Source organism: Vanrija pseudolonga, chromosome 7, assembly GCF_020906515.1.
Source record: "Vanrija pseudolonga chromosome 7, complete sequence".
Classification (NCBI taxonomy): Eukaryota; Fungi; Basidiomycota; class Tremellomycetes; order Trichosporonales; family Trichosporonaceae; genus Vanrija; species Vanrija pseudolonga.
Window position 1 is genome coordinate 600,660 of NC_085855.1, and position 19,866 is coordinate 620,525.

At 63.4% G+C, this 19,866-nt stretch overlaps 8 protein-coding genes across 8 annotated transcripts; 4 read left to right on the forward strand and 4 right to left on the reverse strand.

Annotated features, from left to right (window-relative positions):
• Nucleotide 1: 1 nt before the first annotated feature.
• Nucleotides 2-1,003, reverse strand: VAMP713 (Vesicle-associated membrane protein). The gene is made up of 7 exons (XM_062775637.1): nt 894-1,003; nt 804-857; nt 631-752; nt 512-592; nt 403-473; nt 180-366; nt 2-143 (listed from the first exon to the last, which is right to left on the reverse strand). Exons 1-7 carry the CDS (start codon nt 973-975, stop codon nt 96-98), a joined length of 645 nt encoding a protein of 214 aa, XP_062631621.1. The 5' UTR covers nt 976-1,003; the 3' UTR covers nt 2-95.
• A 380-nt stretch (nt 1,004-1,383) lies between these two features.
• SPBC23G7.10c_1 (Putative NADPH dehydrogenasec) lies at nt 1,384-4,782 on the forward strand (the record flags this gene model as incomplete). Its single annotated transcript, XM_062775638.1, has 4 exons — nt 1,384-1,513; nt 1,563-2,461; nt 3,307-3,463; nt 3,564-4,782. 4 exons carry the CDS (start codon nt 1,384-1,386, stop codon nt 4,658-4,660), a joined length of 2,283 nt encoding a protein of 760 aa, XP_062631622.1. The 3' UTR covers nt 4,661-4,782.
• A 150-nt stretch (nt 4,783-4,932) lies between these two features.
• RMD1 (Sporulation protein RMD1) lies at nt 4,933-6,420 on the forward strand (the record flags this gene model as incomplete). Its single annotated transcript, XM_062775639.1, has 2 exons — nt 4,933-5,661; nt 5,715-6,420. Exons 1-2 carry the CDS (start codon nt 4,955-4,957, stop codon nt 6,418-6,420), a joined length of 1,413 nt encoding a protein of 470 aa, XP_062631623.1. The 5' UTR covers nt 4,933-4,954.
• Nucleotides 6,421-6,507: 87 nt separating this feature from the next.
• Nucleotides 6,508-8,646, forward strand: C56C10.7 (putative trafficking protein particle complex subunit 13; the record flags this gene model as incomplete). Its single annotated transcript, XM_062775640.1, has 3 exons — nt 6,508-6,716; nt 6,749-7,247; nt 7,330-8,646. The coding sequence occupies 3 exons, from the start codon at nt 6,508-6,510 to the stop codon at nt 8,644-8,646; spliced, it is 2,025 nt and encodes a 674-aa protein (XP_062631624.1).
• Nucleotides 8,647-8,946: 300 nt separating this feature from the next.
• Nucleotides 8,947-11,095, reverse strand: cit-1 (Citrate synthase, mitochondrial). The gene is made up of 4 exons (XM_062775641.1): nt 11,013-11,095; nt 10,478-10,669; nt 9,461-10,418; nt 8,947-9,277 (listed from the first exon to the last, which is right to left on the reverse strand). Exons 1-4 carry the CDS (start codon nt 11,046-11,048, stop codon nt 9,069-9,071), a joined length of 1,395 nt encoding a protein of 464 aa, XP_062631625.1. The 5' UTR covers nt 11,049-11,095; the 3' UTR covers nt 8,947-9,068.
• Nucleotides 11,096-11,614: 519 nt separating this feature from the next.
• Nucleotides 11,615-14,464, reverse strand: cct5 (T-complex protein 1 subunit epsilon). Its single transcript, XM_062775642.1, has 13 exons — nt 14,363-14,464; nt 14,281-14,306; nt 14,179-14,224; nt 14,098-14,122; nt 13,822-14,022; nt 13,644-13,774; nt 13,540-13,607; nt 13,163-13,504; nt 12,495-12,801; nt 12,304-12,441; nt 12,075-12,255; nt 11,835-11,970; nt 11,615-11,767 (listed from the first exon to the last, which is right to left on the reverse strand). The coding sequence occupies exons 1-12, from the start codon at nt 14,411-14,413 to the stop codon at nt 11,843-11,845; spliced, it is 1,644 nt and encodes a 547-aa protein (XP_062631626.1). The 5' UTR covers nt 14,414-14,464; the 3' UTR covers nt 11,615-11,767; nt 11,835-11,842.
• Nucleotides 14,465-14,679: 215 nt separating this feature from the next.
• LOC62_07G009102 (uncharacterized protein) lies at nt 14,680-15,555 on the forward strand (the record flags this gene model as incomplete). Its single annotated transcript, XM_062775643.1, has 3 exons — nt 14,680-14,896; nt 14,932-15,161; nt 15,198-15,555. The coding sequence occupies exons 1-3, from the start codon at nt 14,690-14,692 to the stop codon at nt 15,553-15,555; spliced, it is 795 nt and encodes a 264-aa protein (XP_062631627.1). The 5' UTR covers nt 14,680-14,689.
• Nucleotides 15,556-15,851: 296 nt separating this feature from the next.
• Nucleotides 15,852-18,140, reverse strand: LKA1 (Alpha-amylase 1). The gene is made up of 3 exons (XM_062775644.1): nt 17,798-18,140; nt 17,541-17,722; nt 15,852-17,436 (listed from the first exon to the last, which is right to left on the reverse strand). The coding sequence occupies exons 1-3, from the start codon at nt 17,893-17,895 to the stop codon at nt 16,055-16,057; spliced, it is 1,662 nt and encodes a 553-aa protein (XP_062631628.1). The 5' UTR covers nt 17,896-18,140; the 3' UTR covers nt 15,852-16,054.
• Nucleotides 18,141-19,866: the final 1,726 nt, after the last annotated feature.

Consider the following 19,866-nt stretch of genomic DNA (forward strand, 5'->3'; position numbering starts at 1 on the left):
TGTCAAGGGGAAGGATAAGGAGTGGCATGGCCAGCGGCAGAGGGTACAACAGATGCATCCGGGCGTCTATACAGGAAGAAGTGTAGGGCAAGAGCCTACTTGCCACTAGGCCAGACCTGGGCAATGAGGAAGAAGAGGATAAGCTGGCGGGTTAGCGGAGAGTCTCCTCCAGAACCCACGAAGACGACGAAGCCGGTCAGAATCGTGATACGTGTGTTCTTCCACCACTGCTGGCGACGGACGCTGCGCGCGCCTCGGCGGAAGGCATAAGCCTGGCCGGCGAGCGTGTCCGTCTTGTCGACGAGCAAGTCGAGGCGCTCTCCGCGCTGCAGGATCGAGTCGATGTTCTGGACCATGATGTCCTTGCTGGGGTGTGAGCCTCGTCCATGTTATCCCACGCACACATTGTTGAGGTCGTTCTGCGCCTGCTTGAGGGGGTCGGCGGGGGGCGCCGTCGAGTATTGGTGCATGAGCTGGTGGGTCAGCTACGTCCACACGGCTTACCACCCACCTTGGCCAGTTCGCCCTCAAACTCGCCGAGCGCGTGGTCGCCAGCGGCTACGATCGTGTCGGGTGTGTACTGCGCCGTAAACTGCGCGGGTGAGCAACTGCTATTCCCTCTACACCCACGCGCCGCTCCAGATCGGCCAGGAAGGCAAAGGGCATGCGCCTGCCGACACTGTCGTCGGCCATGACGAGATAGATGACGCCGTCAGAGGACACATAGTGGATCAGGCGGTCCTGCCACACGTCTGGGTGTGGTGTGAGCAGGCAGGCAGCAGGAGCTGATGCGGGGGACGTACAAGTGAGCTTGGAGTTGTTGGGCGGGATCTTGGAGAGGATCGTGATCTTGGCGGCTGGGGGTCAGTGGACGGCCCGGTAGCGGCACGTACCAGGCTTGAGGACCGTGTCGCTCGTAGTGTGCTCTGCGAGGACGGTGGTCCCGCGCGCGACGAGGGCGTGGAGGAGGGACATTGCTGCGTGAGGTGGAGAGTGAGTGGGCTGTCGAGAGGAACTCGGCGATGCAACTGAGCGGTCATGACGACGTAAGGGCACACAGGTGATGGTAGGCGTGCAAGTGCGACAGGCACGCAGAGTGGCAATTTTGGATAACTCTCAATTTAGGCCCGTGTCAGCCAAACATCTCGCGCCTGTCTTTCCTCGCACGCACCAACAGCCATCACTGCACACTCCATAGCATGGCCTCGAGACAGTAGCGGCGTCTCGACTGCTCCATCCTCTTCTTGCTGCACCTGGGCGCCGCGCCTCGGCATCTTGACCCTCCTCTGCTCGCCCCCCGCCTGGCCTGGCCCCCCTGGACTCGCTGCCCCCCTCATCCAACCGAGCCCACTCCCACCCGCGCAGTTGACTCACCCCGCCGTGATGGAAACACCAAATACCCGCTCGCGGCGCAAGCGCGAGCTCGAACTCCTCGGATCGCAGGAGGAGACGAGCACTGTCGTGTGGGGACAGGATGACGAGCTGCTGCGCGAGTTTATGGCCGAGTCAAGCGGTGAGTTGGGAAACGCGCTTGCTGCGAAGCCAACTGACGTTTGTCACAGACCACGCAATCCCGCTCCCCTCACCAACGCAGAAGCCACGCCCCCTCCGAGCTACATCGAGCACGGCATCTGCGCACCCCCGCAAACGCCCTTGTCGCGTATCGCGCGCAGCATCCAACCCGCCCGGCCATGCACACCGCAACACCCCGCCTGTTGACGACGACCAGGGCAAGCGGCTCGATGCGCTCCTCGACCGCTTTCTGGACCTCTCACGCCCTTCGTCCAGTTCTTCGGCATCGCTGAGCTCACGGTCGACGAGCAGCATCCCAACGAGTACGAGCACCAGCTCTGCGCCTCGTGTTGTGCGCCAGCCCATGGCCGAGAGACCGACCAACGCCCACCGCCCAACACCACTTACCGCAACGCGTTCATTGTCACCGACGAAAGCAAAGGCAGCAGCGACGGCGCTTCCCGATCGGCGCACGGTATCGGTTGATGCAGTTAAACCGGCTACTGCTGTCGTTGGAACACAGGCACGATTCCGACCACCACTGTTATCGTCTGCTGCATCTGGTGCCCGCCCCCAAGCCGTGCGCTCCAGCCCACGACGAACGGCAGGGCTCAATCCTTATGCGTCCACCTCGGTGAGCCGAGGTGCCGCTCAGCCGCAAACCGCTCTCCCTCGCGTCCACATCTCGTCCGGGATGCCCGGCCGTCCGGGTGTGAAGCGCAGCAGCGTGTCGCCCGTCAAGGGCCAGCCGCCGGCACGAATCGGCCTCACCACGCGCCAGTCGGGTGTCAAGACGGCACCTACTCGCCAGGCGTCTGCACCTCCAGCACCTACTACGATCCGTCCAGTTCCCGAACCCCATGCCAGCTCGGACGGAGACACGAGTATCGACTCTCTGGACATCCTGTTCGAGGGTGGAGGAGACGAGATTGAGAATCTTCTGAGGGCCGTCGACGGACGGACATGAGGCAGTGGTAGTCATCACCACCACCTTATGGGTACGCAGCAATGACATGGGTGGTAGTAAGCAAGGCGGCACATCGGCGTCTCCGACCATGTCGGTGTCCCCCGAGTGCGAAAGGTTGAGGCGGGTATGAGCGGCAATTCCGGAGTAAGGGTGCGTATTAGGTGAGATTGCTTGTTGTACGTGTATGCATGTGTGAAATAGGTTGTATTGATGCGGCCGCGGGTGTACGAGCCGCGGCGTGCCGCTGTCAAGGGGGGGGCACATGTCACCGGGACAAGTGCTAGGACCTTGATGCGGATATCGAAGTGGATTTCGGAACGACTTTGTCTGATTAACATTGTCGGACGTGGTCCGACACGTTAAAGGTGGAGGTCGAGTTTTACGGAGTCTATCACGGAGATCCGTTGACACAAGGCAGTTTCGGCCAGGGCCGGCGAGCTGCGAGGTGGAGGGAATGCTGACCTTTGGAGCCAGCCAAGAGGGGCGTGCGCGAGGGCGCAAAGGAGATCTCGGGATGCCAGAGGACGCGTTGGAACGCGTGGGGTGGGGGGAGGGGGGGGGGGAGGGGGGGGCGTGGGCAACGAGTGTCGTGTGGTGGAGGGCGGGGGGGGGGGGGGCTAGTGTGTTTGTGGAGGTTGGCGGTGGAGGGAGCAATTACCTCATCGTTCAGGCGCCGACCGCCTGTGTCGCCAACTATAAAGAGTGGGGCATGCACAAACGCAGTCCCCTGTTCTTCACCACCATCCACGACAACACGGCTATCCATTGTTACAAGTAAGTCGGCCCCACCGCCGCCAAGCTGACCCCCAGTGCCAAACGACTCGCAGACCAACCCTCCTCGCCCCTTTGCGCCGTGGAAGGCGCCCTCGGCGGACTACCACGAGTTCCTGCCCAAGCAGCCCACCATCGGCAAGGCGCTCCCCGTCGACGACCACCCGCAGAACAAGACACTCCCCAAGCTGTTTGAGCCTCTCACCATCCGCGGTGTTGAGTGGCCGAACCGCATGTGGGTCGCCCCCATGTGCCAGTGTGAGTAGCGAGTGTCTGTGCTCGCCCCGCACAACTGTCCCTGACCACACCCCAGACTCATCGGACTACGGCAAGGCCACCGACCACCACTTTGTGCACCACGGCTCGATGGCCATGCGCGGCTGGGGCAACCTCATGGTCGAGGCGACCGCCGTCGTGCCCGAGGGCCGCATCTCGCCCGAGGACTCTGGTCTGTGGGAGGACGCGCAGATCCCGGGCTTCAAGCGCATCGTCGACTACGTGCACGGATTGGGCGGCAAGATTGGCATCCAGCTTGCGCACGCCGGCCGCAAGGCGTCGACATCCACCCCGTGGATCTACGGCGAGGCCGTGGCCAAGGGGTACAAGGGCGGCGAGGTCATCCTGCCCGAGAACGGCGGCTGGCCCGAGACTGTCACTGCCCCGTCCGAGGTCAACTTTAGCCCCGGCTTCTTCCCCGACCCCGTCGCCGCGTCGCTCGAGTACATTGAGAACGTGAAGAAGGCGTTCATTGCCGCCGTTGGCCGCGCCAAGAAGGCCGGGTTCGACTATATCGAGATCCACGGCGCGCACGGCTACTTCATGCACGAGTTCTTCTCGCCCATCTCGAACCGCCGCACCGACCAGTACGGCGGCAGCTTTGAGAACCGTATCCGCCTCGCGCTCGAGGTCACCAAGATTGTCCGCGAGGCGTGGGAGGGCCCTCTCTTCTTCCGCGTGTCGGCGACCGACTGGCTCGACGACGTCCTCGGCGAGGAGAAGCAGGACGGCGAGTGGAAGTGGTGGGGCAAGGAGCAGACGACGCTGCTCGCCAAGGAGCTGCAGGCGCTCGGCGTCGACTTCCTCGACGTGAGCACGGGCGGCAACGACCTCCGCGGCAAGATCAAGGTCGGCCCCGACTACCAGGTGCCGTACGCGCGCTACATCAAGGACCGTGTGCCCGGCCTGCTCATCGGCGCCGTCGGCCTCGTCACCGACTCGCACCAGGCCGAGAACATTCTCGAGCGCGGCGACGCCGACGTCGTGCTCTTTGGCCGCGAGGTCCTCCGCTACGTCGACTTCCCCCTCGCCACTGCGCAGGCGCTCGGCGTCGCGGCGGCCCCCGCCGTCCAGTACTCTGCCGCCTGGAGCCGCATGCTCCGGGCGCCGAAGATTGCCATCCCCCCGGCGTAACCTGCATACAAACCCTGCACGCAACTCGCCCCTGCATACCCTCCTCCCCCCCACCCTCTCGCACCATCTCTGTGTAGCTGTAGATAGAAAACCGAGCATGTAAGCAAGCTGTACATATCCGAGGTTGCTCCGGTGGAGAAAAGATGGTCCGTGAGTGTAGCGCGCCTATCGCGTAATCTGAGCGCGCCTGCGCCTTTGGCAGGGCGCCTCCTCGGTTTCCGCTGCCGAGATGATTTCCAAGGAAGCCATCGGTCTTTCGGCAACGTCGACTTTGTTCACTCTACCCATTCCACCATGCTTCAAGTCAGTGCACGCAGTATCCTGCGGCATACAGGCTTGGGCGGCGTCGCGCAGCTGCGTGCTGCCGCGCTGCCCGCGGCACGAGCGCGCATCGTGCCGCCCACGCCCGCCGCCACCCGTCTGGCCACCACGAGCTCGTTTGAGCGCGCGCAGGCCCGCATCGTGCGGCAGGCGACCGAGGCGGCAGCCGCGCGCCGCATGCCACCCCACAAGCCGCCGAAGCGGCGGCTCGAGGCCATCTCTGCGCCGCTGCGGAACTCTGCGGCCCCGACGCGCGGGCCGATCCTGCAGGCCATCGCGCACACCACGGCCGAGCGGTACGACCTGCCGCGGCTCGGCGCCGTGCTCCGCCTCCTCGGAGTCAAGTGGGACGAGGTGCCCGAGGGGGACCGCGAGCGCGCGATCGTCATCGGGCCATGGAAGGGGCGCGGCGGTGCCGAGCGCCTCATCCGCGGCCGCGACGTCAAGGCTGTCGACGCCGGCGAGGAGGAGGCTGCCGACATGGGCTTCGACTACGGCGACCGCGGCGAGATCTGGGTGTTTGGTAACGGCTCGTTCGTCACCTGGGGCCTGACGGAGGAAGAGGGCCGCGCGTTTTTGCGCGAGGTTATCCGGTACAAGAATATCGGCGTCGAGGGCGACCGCCTGCCTGAGAGCGAGTACGAGGTGGAGGAGGTAGACTTTGTGGTCGACCCGACGGCGTAAGTGGCAAGGAGGGGGTGGTGGTGTCGGCGTCGGCGCTGACACGCCCTAGCGAGACAAAGATCCTCGGCAACATGATCCAGATTGGCCGCCCGCCCGAGCTGTCAACGTTCCCCCCGTCGCAGAGCCTGGCGTCGTTGCTGGCGCGGTACACGCTCTCGCTGTCGCTCGCGCGCTCCTCGTCCCTGTCGGTGCTGGAGGACCGTCTGGACAAGCACATCGCCTCGGTGTCGCTCCTGCCGCGCGCGCTCGAGCGCTACGGCATCCAGCCGATGGGCCGCAAGGAGGTCATCCGCAAGATTGGAGAGCTCATGAACCTCCGCATGGCGGTCAACGCGCGCGGCGGCGGGCTCGAGGACACTCCCGAGTTTTACTGGTCCGAGCCCGAGCTCGAGACGTACTTCGACGCCGTGAGCACCGAGTTTGAGATCAAGGAGCGCATCGAGGCCATCAACAAGAAGATCGACTATGCGCAGGAGATCCAGAACACGCTGCGCGCGCTCCTCACCGAGAGCTCGGGCCACCGCATGGAGATTATCATCATCCTCCTCATCGCCGTCGAGGTCGTGCTCGCGCTTATCCGTGAAGGGCCAGAGCTGTGGCACATGTTCGGCCAGCCCGTCGTCGAGATGGTCAACAACTTGATCCACCCCCCGGTGCAGGGCGAGGAGCGCGTCCCGAGGAGCGTTAGGCGAAAGAAGGAGGAGGAGGAGGCGGCCGAGCCGGCGCCGGCTGTGCCGCAGCCCAGGCTCGTGTAGGCGGCAGCCCAGCTCGCTCCAGCGTACAATACCATCGTGTAACTCCATACCACTCCATATCACTCCACTCGTGCACCATAGCGATCAATGTATTATTGCGTTGCAAGGGGCGGTGACGCCGAGGGGGGGAGGTGCCAGTGGCCCCGACGCCGATGGCGACGCCGGCGGCCCACATCCCAACAGCCCACGCGTCCGCCTGCCTGGCCCACCTCCACCTCGTACATTTCGTCACGTCACTGTCCACTCGCATCCACCCATCATCACACAATGGAGCTGCCGCCACTGACATTCGAGCTGTAAGTCGTCCTCCCGACTCTGCTGACCCCAGCGCACGGCTGAGCCCGTACACGCTAGTGCCGGGCGCGGCCACGCCGTCGCCGTTCGACGTGGTGCCCTCAGCGGCGGACGCACGGCCCGCGCCGGGCCTGCCGACGGGCTTCACCGTGTCCCCGACGAGCAACTATCCCGCGCCGTTCGGGTTCGCGAGCCTCGGCGAGCGCGTGAGCGCGCATGTGCGGCTGACGTCGGCGCACCCCGCGCAGGAGCCAGTGCGCGGGGTCAAGATGATGCTCGAGGTGCAGAGCCCGTCGGGGAGGTTCCGCCTCGGCGAGGTCATCCACGGCACGGGCGGGCGCGAGGCGGGCTCGGAGCCTGCGCAGGCCGAAGAGCGCGCATGGGACGACTTGCCCCGCCTCGAGGCTGGCGAGGCCGTCGAGATCGACTCGGGACACGATATCAGCGAGCTCGGGAGCCATATCCTCATCTGCTCGGTCGCGTGGGAGACGCCCGATGGGCGGAGGACGTTTCAGCGGTTTCTCAAGTTTACCGTGAGTGCATGCGCGAGGGCATGCGCGAAGCGCATGCTCGAGCTAGAACGCAAGCTAGTCTTTCGCTGACGCCCATGCCCAGGTCAACGCCCCGCTCGCAATCAAGACACGAGTCCACACCGCGACGCACCCCAACTCGGCCCTGTCGCCATCCCGCCGCGCAGACGTCTACCTCGAGGTCCTGATGCAGAACGTCTCCCCTGCGGCGATGGAATTCGGCGATGTGATCCTCAACGCCGTCGAGGGGCTTGTCGCGCGGCCCATCCTGCCGGCCGAAGCGCCCGCCGACTTTGAGGTCTCTAAGCACGCCGCCGAGCCGCCGTCCCTGCTGCCAGGCGACACGATGCAGCGGCTGTTCGTGCTCTCGCCCGCGGCGGACACGGGAGCGCTGTCGTCCTTCCCGCCGACGTACGCGGCCGGCACCGTCCTCCCACTCGGCCGGCTCGACATTGCGTGGATCGCCGGGCCGTACCGCGACCCGGGGCGATTCCAGACATCGACGCTGAACCGCCGTGCGCCGGCACCAGCCACAGCAGCCCGCGCGCCGCCATCCCGGCCCAACTCGGTGCTTGGCGCGCCGCCGCTGCGCGCGGCAACAGGCTGGGAGTTTGACCTGACCCTCGCCGACGCGCCGCGCGAGGCGGCGCTCGAGGAGCCGTTTGAGCGCACGCTGCGCGTCGCTGTGCGCTCGGCGCCAGTGGCCGAGGGCTCGGCGGCCCCGCCACCGCTCCAGCTCGGAGTGCAGTTCCTCGCGGCGCCACCACCCGCCAACGCACCACCGCCGCCGGCGTCGGCGTCAGCGCCGGCACTCGCCCTCTCGCCGCCGTCGCGGAGCGCCACGCCGGTGCGCGGCGCGTCGCCTGCTGTCCCCGGCCGGCCATTCTCGCCCGGCAGCACGCCGTCGCGGCCGATGACGCCCGTGTCGGCGCAATTACGCCACGCCGTCGTGTCCAACATTGCGAGCCCGTCGGCGCCGTCGACCCCCGCATCACCAGGGTTCGGCACGCCGGCGCCACCACCGCCCGCGCCGGCCCCAGCGTTCCCGCCCGCGCCGGTGCTCGACCGCAGCGGCGTGTCGTTACCGAAGCGCGGGCTGCCCGCTGCGCGGGCTGGGCGTGCCGCTCCTGTCGGCTCGACGCTCGTGCTCCCGCCACCCGCAGAGTGGACGCTGCTCGCCGAGCGCCCGGGCACGACGTACGCTGCCGAGGCGCCGGGCACGACGACGTCGCAGCGCTGGGAGGCGGCGTACGATGTGCCAGCGCGGTACGTCGCGCTGGGTGAGGGGCTCGCCGAGCTGGGCGGCCTGCGCGTCCTGGTGCTGCATGACGACTCGGCCACGACCGGCTCCGTGGGGCGCGAGTGGGAGAGCTTGGGCGATGTTTGGATCGCCGCGGCGTGAGGGCGGGCGTGAGCTTGCCACCCACCTGTTGAGCCTAGATGCATTTCATGACATGTATGCGGCGCGGCGCCCGCGAGCAGCGCACGACGCGTCAACATGACCCGGTCGACAAGGTTGCCGGTGTGTGCTCGCGCCCGCGCCCTCGGCTCATGGTCATGGCCCGTGCATGGACAATGATAGCCGAGTAAGGTCCATGGACATGTTGACCCGGAAATCAAGATCTGAAACTAACGCATCATGCCTTCGGAACAATCCGGAGTCGCAAAACGTTGTTGGCTCGGTTCTGCGGTGCCGGTGACGTCTCTGCCATTCACCAATGCATCTCGTTTCGTCAAGAGCACCACGCTACAGGCTGGTCATATCCACATTTTCTAAGATGGTGGAGCGACGCCGTTGCTATTACAATCAAAGATGGGGACTGCTTACTTGCCACCAAAGATCTTCTTGATCTCGGCGGTCGAGTACGACTTGGGGCGCTCGAGGGGCATGCCGAGGGCACGGTCCCAGATGAGCTGCGAGGCAACACCGAAGGCACGCGAGACACCGAAGAGGACAGTGTAGAAGTCCTGCTGGTTGAGGCCGTAGTAGGTGAGGAGGACACCCGAGTGGGCGTCGACGTTGGGCCAAGGGTCTGTGGGGTGTTAGTAATTGTTTTTAACGAGGTGGGGAGCTGTGCGGCGACGCCGTGCACGTCGTCGAACACGCAAGAACTCGCAACCCCGGTCCAACCCCGTTGGCCCCATGGCACCAGACGCGGTCTGGGCATGGGTCCGGGGGCGGCACAGACAGGGTTTGCAGCAGCGCAAACACTCACTCTTGGCCTTGCCAGCCTCAAGGAGAATGTTGGGGACAATCTTGTAGACCTGGGCAACGAGCTTGAACCAGGGGTCGTTGGGGAGGTGGCGGAGAGCGAACTCGCGCTGAGCAGTGTAGCGGGGGTCGGTCTTGCGGAGGACGGCGTGGCCGTAACCGGGGACGACCTGGCCGCCCTTGAGGGTGGACCAGACGTACTCGGCGACCTGCTCGTCGGTGGCGCCCTCACCAATGTTGGCGCGCATCTTCTGGAGCCAGCGGAGGACCTCCTGGTTGGCGAGACCGTGGAGGGGACCGGCGAGACCGTTGAGGGCGGCGGCGTACGACAGGAAGGGGTCCGAGAGGGCCGAGCCGACAAGGTGGCCAGTGTGGGCCGAAACGTTGCCACCCTCGTGGTCCGAGTGGATGGTGATGTAGAGACGCATGAGCTCGTTGAACTCTTCGTTGTGGCCAAAGCCGAGGAGCGAAGAGAGGTTCTTCGAGTAGTCGGCAGTGGGGTCAATGGCGGGGACCTTGCCGTCGCCGTAGACGTTGCGGAAGATGCGGCCGGCAATGGCGGGGAGCTTGGCAATGAGGTCCATAGAGTCCTCGAAGGTAGTCTTCCAGTACTCCTTCTTGTTGATGCCCTCAGAGTAGGCCTTGGCGAAGGCCGAGTCGTGGTTGAGGGCAGTCACGGCGAGCGAGAACTGCGACATGGGGTGGAGGGTGTTGGGGCAGCGGTCGATGAGCTCCTTGACAAAGTCGGGGATCTCGGCGCGGGCAGCCCAGTCAGCCGAGAGGCCGCGGACCTGCTCCTCGGTGGGGACCTCGCCAGTGACGAGGAGCCAGAAGAGACCCTCGGGGAGGGGCTCGCTGCCACCAGGGGCCTTGGGAAGGGCCTTCTGGGCCTCGGGGATGGTGAGGCCACGGAAGCGGATACCCTCGTCGGCGTCGAGGACGGAGCCCTCCCAGATGAGGCCCTGGGAAGTGAGTTAGCCGGTTGTTGTCTCTCCAAGCTGGCCTGGCCTGGCCCACTCACCTTGATGCCACGCATGCCACCGTAAGCCTGGTCGACGGTGTACTCGCCGAAGCTCTTGTTGCCGTAGGCGGCACGGACAGACTTGACCTCCTCAATCTCCTTGGGGATGAGCTCGGTCAGGCGCTCCTTGAGCGTCTGGACCTGGGTAGCCGACGAGGCCGAGAACTGGCGGGCCACGACGGGCGCGCGGAGCTGGGGGGAGTGTTAGAATCGCCGCATTCTGAAGGTGCTACAGAGGAAGGGGCAGTAGTGGTCGAGGGGGCAGTGGACGAAGGAGTGACTCTGGTCAACGGATGGGGGTAGGGAAAAAATGGAAACATTCGCCAGTGTAACGAGTGTGGGTGGTGTGGTTTTTCTCAGAGGGATACATGATGGAGGACGACGACGAGGCGACGACGACGACTGGCTTTAAGCAGCCCGCAGGCAGCGAGCAGCGCGCGTGTCTTCTTCTCTCTCGGGTAGTCGGCGAGCATGTACCAGGAGGTAGGTCGCGTGATGCAGCTCACAGCCTCGAGCTGTTCGTGATGATGCTTACCTGGCGGCGGAGAGCAGTGCGGGTGGTAGCGAGCATTTTGACGAGGTGGGTGGTCGTGGGTGGTAGGAGCAAAGGAACGGTGCTGTTTTAATGGGTGGTGAGTGACGGATTTGGCGGGGCGGATGGCGCGGAGGGGCGTGGGCTGGCTGGGCTGGCTGGGCTGGCTGCCGGGCGCGGGCGCGCGGGCCAAGAGACAAAAGTCACCGGGGCGGCGTAGCATGCTTAGCCGTTGGGGGTGGGTGGGTGGGGGGGACCTGACTGACTCTGGCTGGCTGGGCATGCGGCCCGGTGACGAGCCAGACACGCTGGGGATGCAAACTCGCCAGGGCCATCCCAGCGGCACTGGCTGCTGCATGTCGGCTCGTCATTGGCTCGAGGGCAAACGGGCCGAGGAAACAACCACCAGCCAGTCGACCTTACACCACGCAGGGCATAGGGTCTTGCTTTCTACAGACACGACTGCCCTCGTCACCCACCCACCCACCCAGTACCAGTCTACCACACACACATGTTCGGCGCAAGCGGACCACCGTGGCCGATCCTGAAAATTCCGATGCCGCCGACGGCCAAACTCGTCGCTGATAGTCTAGTTTACGTATGCAGCCACTTCTCCTCGCCCGCCGTTGTAGCATGCAGCATGCAGCATAACCCTTGCTTATATGACGTCAATGCATGGCCGGCAAACCTCCAACCGGCGGCCCGTATGAGGTGCCATGGCGGAATGAAACACTGAATGCCTCCTCTCTATATGTCTGCTGAAAGAGTCAACATCAGCAACATCCTCGGTAGCGACGGCGCGAACGACGACAGCGATGCACTAACCTACTGCGCTAGTAGAGATCTGACGCCTCCTCAATCACGTCGTCAATCTTGAGGATCATGCGCACGACCTGGGTTGCGAGCAGCAGCTGCGACCTCTTGGAAATAAGGGGGTCGTAGACAAACTGCTCCTTCATGTCTGTAACAAGGTTGTCAGCCCAGAGCGCCCCCTGGCGTCGCGAAGCTGCACCCCCGCAGCCCCCCGCAGTGTAACCCGCGCCATCGTCAGGCACAAGCACTCACCATTTTGTCCGCGTCCAAGGCAGTCAATGCCAAGGCGAGGGTTCTTCTCCGTAACCTGCCTGCTCTTGACATCGGCCAAAGTGTCAATGGGCGACAGACCCGAGTTCTCGGCAAGAGCCAGGGGAATAGCGTCGAGGGCCTGAGCAAACGCCCGCATTGCGTACTGCTCGATCGTGGGGATCTATCGGCATAGTTAGCTGGAGCACCGGAAAGTTGGGCGGGGACCCACCTCATCGGCCTTTTTGGCGACCGCAATTGATGCGCAAATCTCGGCAGCACCTCCGCCGTACACCACCCGGTTATCCCGAACAAGGTTGCGCACAACACAGATGGCGTCGTGGAGAGCACGTTTGGCCTCGTCAATGATCTGGAGCGCCGCGTCAGGGTGTACACTTGTTGCGGGGCTGTCGGAACACTCACCATCTTGTTGCTTCCGCGGACAAAGACAGTCACGGCACGCGAGTTGGCGCACTCCTCAATAACCAACATCTTCTCCCTCGTCGTGCCAAACGACAACTCGCGAACGATGCCCGCGTGACCAAGCTTGTCCGCGGACAGGTCCTCGAAACGGGGAACGATACGGCCGTTTGTAGCAATGGCGATGAGCTCGATCTCGGGACCACCAACCCAGCGAACGGCGGGAAGCTCGTTCTGCATGAGCAGGTGGTTGGCCTCGTCGTCAAAGCCCCACTGGCAGATGACGAGGTTGGCGCCCGTGTCCTTGACTCTGAAGCGAGTTAGCGACCCACCATTCGACAAAAGGCAAGGTATGCGAAGACCCGAGTGCACAGGCCACAGAAAGGAGGCTTGGGCGGCGGGGATGTATTTCCCCGGGCCTGGAGTCGATCGCGAGGAGAGCCAACCCGCATTCCAGCCGCTGGCCTCCGCACAGAGAGACTCTCCGGCTGCGGGGTAACGAGGAGCGGAGAAATGGTGGGTGGCTTGGCGTCGATTCCGATGCTCGCGATGCCCCCTGCCATGCCACTGCCACGCGATTCCGCCACGCGATGACCGCGTGGCACCGACGTCTCCATCCTCGACAACCTCGACAACCTCGAAAACCTCGACACCTTCCACAGTTCACTCACAATCTGATCATGTCCTGGAACTTCTCCTTCTCGTACTCGCGGAGCTTCTTGTACTCCTCGACGCTCTCAATGTCAAGCTTGTGCTTGGTCTTGGGGCGGGGAGGCTCGAAGGGGCAGGTGAGGATGGCAATCTTGGCGTCGTGGATCTCGCGGGGCATCTGGGGGTGCGACATGTCCTTGTCGATGATAACACCCTTGACGAGCGAAGTGTCCTCGAGGGCACCGCCGACCTTGCCGTCGACCTTGATGAGCTCAAAGTCGACGTCCTTGCGCTGGAGGTCGGCGACCGAAAGGACGGCGTCGACGGCAATGTTGGCAAACTTGTCGTGGGCGATGGACACGCTGGGGTCAGTTGTGCATATGGCAGATCGGCTTACATCTTGCTGCCGAGCGACGTCTTGGCCGTCTTGACGAGGTTGGAGGTGTCCTCCTTGCTGAAAGTGATCTGGGGTGAGTTGCGGCCCCTATCTGTGCAACTTACAGTGTCGGCGACACGGTCGAGCTCGGCAATGGCGACCTCGCAGGCGCGCTCGTAGCCATCAGCAATACGGATGGGGTGGATACCGCGGTCGATGAGGGCGAGGGCCGAGGTGAGGAGGGCTCCGGCGAGGACTGGGCGGGAGTCAGTATAACCACAGAAACAGCATCACGCCACGCACCAACAACACCAGTGGTGCCGTCGCCAATCTCGTCATCCTGCGACTTGGAGACCTCGACCAGGAGCTTTGCAATCTGGTGCTCGACCTCCATCTGGCTGAGAATGGTCGCGCCGTCATTAGTCACGGTGATGTCTCCATCGGGCGAGATGAGGATCTTGTCGAGGCCGCGAGGTCCGAGCGACGATTTGATAATGTTGGTGACTGGGGTAAGCGTTAGAGGGTGTCTGGAAGTGAAAGCTGCGCGGCCAAGGTCACCGCCGTGTGCCCACTACTCACCAGCGCGCGCAGCGAGGATGTGGCTCTGGTCCGTGCGTCAGCGGTGCCGGTGCCGGCGCGAGCAACACGAGAACAACTTACGCGGGTGGCATCGAGGCCGTGGGTGCGGACCTTCTTGCCCTGCTCCCTGTCGTCGGTGTCAGTGTCCAGCCAGTGGCAAGAAGCGCAAAGCGCAGAGCGCACCTAACGATGATGAACGGCCTGCCGTTCTGAGAAGACAGTCAGCACGCGCCCGGCGATACCCAACGCCCCCACCGCCACTCACCTCGTCCTGCGCGTACACTGCCTGTCCGGGGTTGATCTGGTCGACCGACATGATGCCTGCGTTTGTGTGGGCTGGCGGGTGGTCGGAAGAAGTGGTGTTGAACAAAGTCGAAGCTGGAAGAAACACGACTTTGTGAATGGAAGTTGTTGAGACGCGTGGCGGCGAGTGGGTCACGTGGTGGGTTAGGCGGGCAGCGGCGAGCGGCTTGGTCACCAGGCCTACCCTACCCTGGGGCACGCCTAACCCTCCAACATGCATTTCGGTCAACATTTATTGACGTCGAGACGACGACAACTCACTGCACTCTACTCGTCGTCGCCACACACCATGAGCAAGGCAAAGGGCAAGGGCAAGGCGCCCGACCCCGCGCTCGCACGGCCAAAGGTCAAGGGGCCGCCGCCAGCAGCGGACACGGGGCCGACAGCGAGCGAGACCAAGGTGCGCGCCATTCCGCCCTCAAGCGACCCATACGCCTACCGCGTGAAGAACGGCGACGTCAAGTCGTACGCGCAGTTTGCGGTCGACTTTCTCAAGGTAGCTAGCTCAAAAGTGGCCGTAGCTAACGTCAGCACCACCCCGGCCGACCGCTCACGATCCACACCCCGCTCGACACCCCCACCAGCGTGCAGCTCGCGCCGCGCCTCATCACCGTCGTCGAGATGGCCAAGCGCGCGCTCGCGATCCTCGTGCTCACCCGCAAGGCGACAGCACACTCGATATACCAGTACAACGAGACGGGTCTGCTCGAGTCCGAGGCGGAAGTGCTTGACCTTGCGCGGGTGCTGTCCGGCAAGACGAGGTGGGTCGCCGAGCCAGCAAGAGCTGACGCCCCCAGGCCAAAGATGACGCACCGCCCCTTCCTCCGCATCACGCTCAACACGCAGCCGCTGGACCCCGTGCCCCCGAACGCAACGGTACAGATCACGCCGCTGCGCCGGCCGTTTGCGCGCAAGCCCAAGGCCGAGCGCCGCGCCCTCGCGCGCGCGATCAAGGCCGCTGCCGCCGCCGACGCCGAGAGTGCCGAGGTGTCGGAGCCGCCTGCTCCTGCTGCGGCCGCCGCCGAGGTGCCAGCCGCAGCACCCGCACCTGTTCGCGAGGCGCCGCCACACGTCGGCGTCACGCCTCAAGAGCCGAAGAAGAAGCGCAAGTCCAATGCCAACGACGCTGGCGGTAGCAAGCGCCGTAGGCAGTAGACTAGACGAGTATCGCACGATTCATCAAGCGCATCAGCGTGGCCTAGACCACGCCTGAACACCTGCATTCGATCACATAGGCAGACCAACGCCTACGACCCCCCTGCATCCTCTCACTACACTAGCGTAGCGAGTCTTGGCACTCTGGCCAATCGCTCCGCTCGTGTTGGCACCCTGCATCCTGGCAACGCTCGCTCCGCTCGTGTTGGTTCCCTGCATCCCTCAGCACTGGCTACGTCCATGTTGCCACCCCCACCCTCGCAACACTCGCTCCGCTCGTGTCGCCTGTATCATATCCCAGTAATAGACGGTGCATAATGTAATGTACAACACGACACTCTTCCCACCGGGAGGGAAGTGCGCATGGAAGCCAGGGCTAGGGGTTCAAGATGTCCGCACGGCGGATGTGCTCCGTGGAATGAGAATAAATGGCAAGACGGGACAAGACATTGTTTTGTTGATGCAAGAGGCGACCGCAACCGTCAAGGCACGACTATGCTTAGAAGAGACTGGCCGTGAGCAGGGCAGCGGCTCCCATGAGGCCGACCGACATTGGCGACGAGGGGAGCGCAGCGCTGGTCGAGTTCGGCGCAAGGACACCAACTTGTGTGGCCTTGACACAAATACCAAGCGCCTTGGCGTCGCCGGCAGTGGCAAAGATGTAGGGAAGGCCGCCGTAGCCCGGCTGGGCGTACGAAATGGACAAGGAGCCACCCGCGCCGGTAATGTACTGCTGGCACGAGAGGAGGTCGATGAGGGCCGTCTGGGACGGCCAGCCCGTCGCGTTGATGCCAAAGCTCGTGTTTTCTTCAGGCGAGCCACGGTTGTTGAGCGTGTAGATGATTGGGCCCTTGCGGAAGGCAATGTCGTTCTGCGTCACACCGATGGCGGTCGAGTTGTCGTCCATGTACGACTTGCCGTTGAACTGGAGGCCAGAGGTGATGAGCTGCTTGCGGATAAGGTTGAGACGGGCAATGCGCTGGTAGGTCGTGCCGTTCTCGTAGTTTGTGGGCCAGAGGGCGGCACGGTTGTACGGGTCATCGTGGCCGTTGGCAAGGTCCTGCTCCTGGCCGTAGTAGGTGACGGGGATACCCTCAATCATGAACTGGGCAACCATGGCGTTGTAGGCAAGCACGGGGTCGGCAGTGATGTTGCGGAAGCGAGCCATGTCGTGGTTCTCGAGGAAGTTGCCAATGACCCTGGGGTTGTTGTACGACGAGAGGGCCTGACCAACAGCAACACCAAAGTCGGTCATGTTGCTGTTCTTGGGCTTGATGCTAAAGGCCTTGGAGATGGCACCGTTCATGGGGAAGCCAAGAACCGAGTCCATCCAGCCCTGGTTCTGGTAGCTGGAGGTGAACTGCCAGCTGCCGTCGTAGACCTCGCCAGTGGTGAAGACGCCAGCCGACTGGGTGAATCCAGACCAGAACTGGCCAGGAATGTGCTTGCCGGCGTCGAGACGGAGCCCGTCAATGTTGTACTTGGTCACAAAGTCCTTGATGAAGCTGTTGAGAGTGGAAATGACATAGGGGTTCTCCGTGTTGACGTCCATCAGGGGCAGGTTGGCGTCACCAAACCAGCAGTACTCGCAAGAAGTCTGGTTCGAGTAGTCGATCCAGCACTGCTTGTGGAAGTAGGCGGGGTCGGTCCACATCGAGTTGTCGGCGGCCAGGCTCTCGCTGCTAAGGGAGTCGTTCTGGTTCAAGGTGGGGATCGAGTTGATGGCAATGTCGATCATGATGTACATGTTGCGCTTGTGCAGCTCGGTGATGAGGGTGACGAGGTCTTCCTCGGAGCCGAAGCGGGCGTTGAGCTTGGTCACATCGTTGACCCAGTAACCGTGGTATGCATAGTTGTAAGGCGTGTGGACGTCGATGTTCTCTGCGGTGTGTGTTAGTCGTGACTGGGTCGTGGTCGTGGGTGGGCCGTGCGACCGCGTAATGCCGTGAAGAAGGATCTCAGGCACTGGCATTAGGAAGACGTACGGTGAACAGGGGAGATCCAGATCGCATCGATGCCCATGCCTTGCAAGTAGTCGAGCTTGTCGATAATCGACAGCCAGGTGCCACCACACCATGTCTGTGCAACGGGGTCACACGTCTCGGGGACGGGGTTGGTGCGAGCAGGAGCATCAGCGGAGGGAGGAGCGAAACGGTCGGTCAGGAGCCTGGCCGTAAGCGGATGCCACAACAAGCTAAAGGACGAGTGTTTCCGCCCTTAACGTAACGACCGACCGACTCACTGGTAGATGCTACGCGAGCGCCATTCGTCGGCGTTGGCAGCGTTGACGCTGTGCAAAGAGGCAGCGACCGCGAGCAGAGCAGCGGCAGTGAAGCGCATGGTGGAAGGCGAGGGTGGGGCGGTGCGATGGGGGCGGCAGACAGGCGACAAGCGTAATGGCGGGGCCGAAAACGAGTGTAGGTTGTTTCCGAGGGGCAGAGGAGATTCAACGACGGCCCGGGTCGTTTAAGAGGGGAAGGTCGAGGTCAAGATGAGGGGGGAGTTCAAGCAACGAGCGTGGGGGTGTGCGTGATGCACAGGTTATAAGAGGCAAAAGTCACTGGGTGTTTGTGTGGTGGTGGTTGTGAGGGAGAGAAAGAAACGCAGGAGACTCGAGAGATGGCCAGCAAGAGAGTAAGGAGAGTTGGCTGCGGCGACGGCGACGGCGGCGGCGCCGCTGCAGACGCCAGCCAGTATGCTCCTCGTCTCTCGTCCCCCCTTTGGCCCGGCTGGGTGTTACAGGATGAACCCAGGCGGCGGCCAGGCAGGTCGAGAGCCAAGAGTGTACGCCCAGAGCTGCCCAAGCAAGACTAAGGGGCCTTGCCCCCCCTTGTTGGTATTATTTTCTTCCCTCCTTGCTGCCTCTGTCCACTCTTGACGCGCCGGGCGCGCCGAGGCACGCGACTTCAGGGTAAAACAACCAAGGGAAGCCCAACTAAGGCAGCAAGCGCGCAGCAGCCAAAGAAGCCAAGGGGCGTGACGCCTCTGGGCTCTGTGCCCACCTGGGGGCACGTACGGCGTGCCTGTGACGTCTACCCTGAATAGCATCAGTCAGGCATCGCCAGTCTAGGGGGTTTGAAAGAAACAACAACAATGGGGCCCTAATGGGTCTACAGGTCAGTCAGTCATGGCCCGGCGCTGACCACCTTTGCTTTCATTCCCTCGGAGCTGTACCAACCCCCAACCCCTCATCCTTCCTCGCGCGGTCAAGTGACCACTTGCAAGGAGCCAGCACTCGTCGTCGCGTCCCTAAATACTACCTGGTGGCACCTGGTGGCGGCGAGGATAGAAGTCTTGCAGCCTTCTATCGCCGTACGCGTCGCGACGACGGTCAACCAGAGATGGCTTGCCCCCAACATACGCCGGGGGAAAAGGGGATTGGGTGGATGCGCGGGCAATGTCGCGCGGCGCGCGTCGTGGATGGGGCAAGGCGCCTCTGGCTGCTGTTGCTGCGGCTCACCCACCCAAGTGGTGCACGTCGGGCCGATTCTGACACTGTTGCTGCGTTGCATGTCCTCTACGACGGCTTTGGCGAGGCAGACAACAAAAAAAAAAACTGTATGGCGGGTAATATCAGGTGGTTAGGGACCGCAGCATGCGTCCGATCACAGCTGCCCCTTGACTTGAAGCTAATCTCGGCCAGTCACTGCGCACACTGGTCTCGACCAAAAGGACACAAACATTGGAGCAAGCTTTCAACCTTGGGCCGGGCGGCGGGACATTGCGCGCGCGCGGAGTATCTGCTGCTGGGCGAATGCCGCTCGGCACAATGACACAACGCCCCCTCGTTCACCGTTGCTACATGGCAACCAGTCTCGCGACGGCGCGTCTCCTCGGCGTCCGATCGTGCATGCTGCCTGCGTTGCTACGTTCCGGCGGCTGACCACCCACACATGCACATTGCGAACAGCCCCCCGTCGTGACAGTTACAGGGCCAGGAGGCCAGGAGACGCAGGAGGTCATGTAGCAGCACTTGTGCACTGTTGCATGGGGGCGAGGTGGCATTGAGTGGTGAGCAACTTGCCCACGGCCAATACACAAGGAGAACGGGACATGGGCTCATCCCGGTGCCTCTGCTCGCCCAAACGCTTGCCTTGTGGTTGTTGTTGTTCTTGTCCTTGTTGCTTTCAGCGCTAGCACGAGTTGACGCGACGGCTGCCCCGCGTCGGTCAGCCAGTCAGTCAGCCAGTCGCGCCAGTCGGCCACTCGGGCGGCAGTCGTCAAGGCCGGTTGTTTTGCCGACCGTTGGCTGCTACGTCGGACTACTGTAGGGCGACTGACGGCCTGTCCCGAGGAAGAGTGACGCGCGCT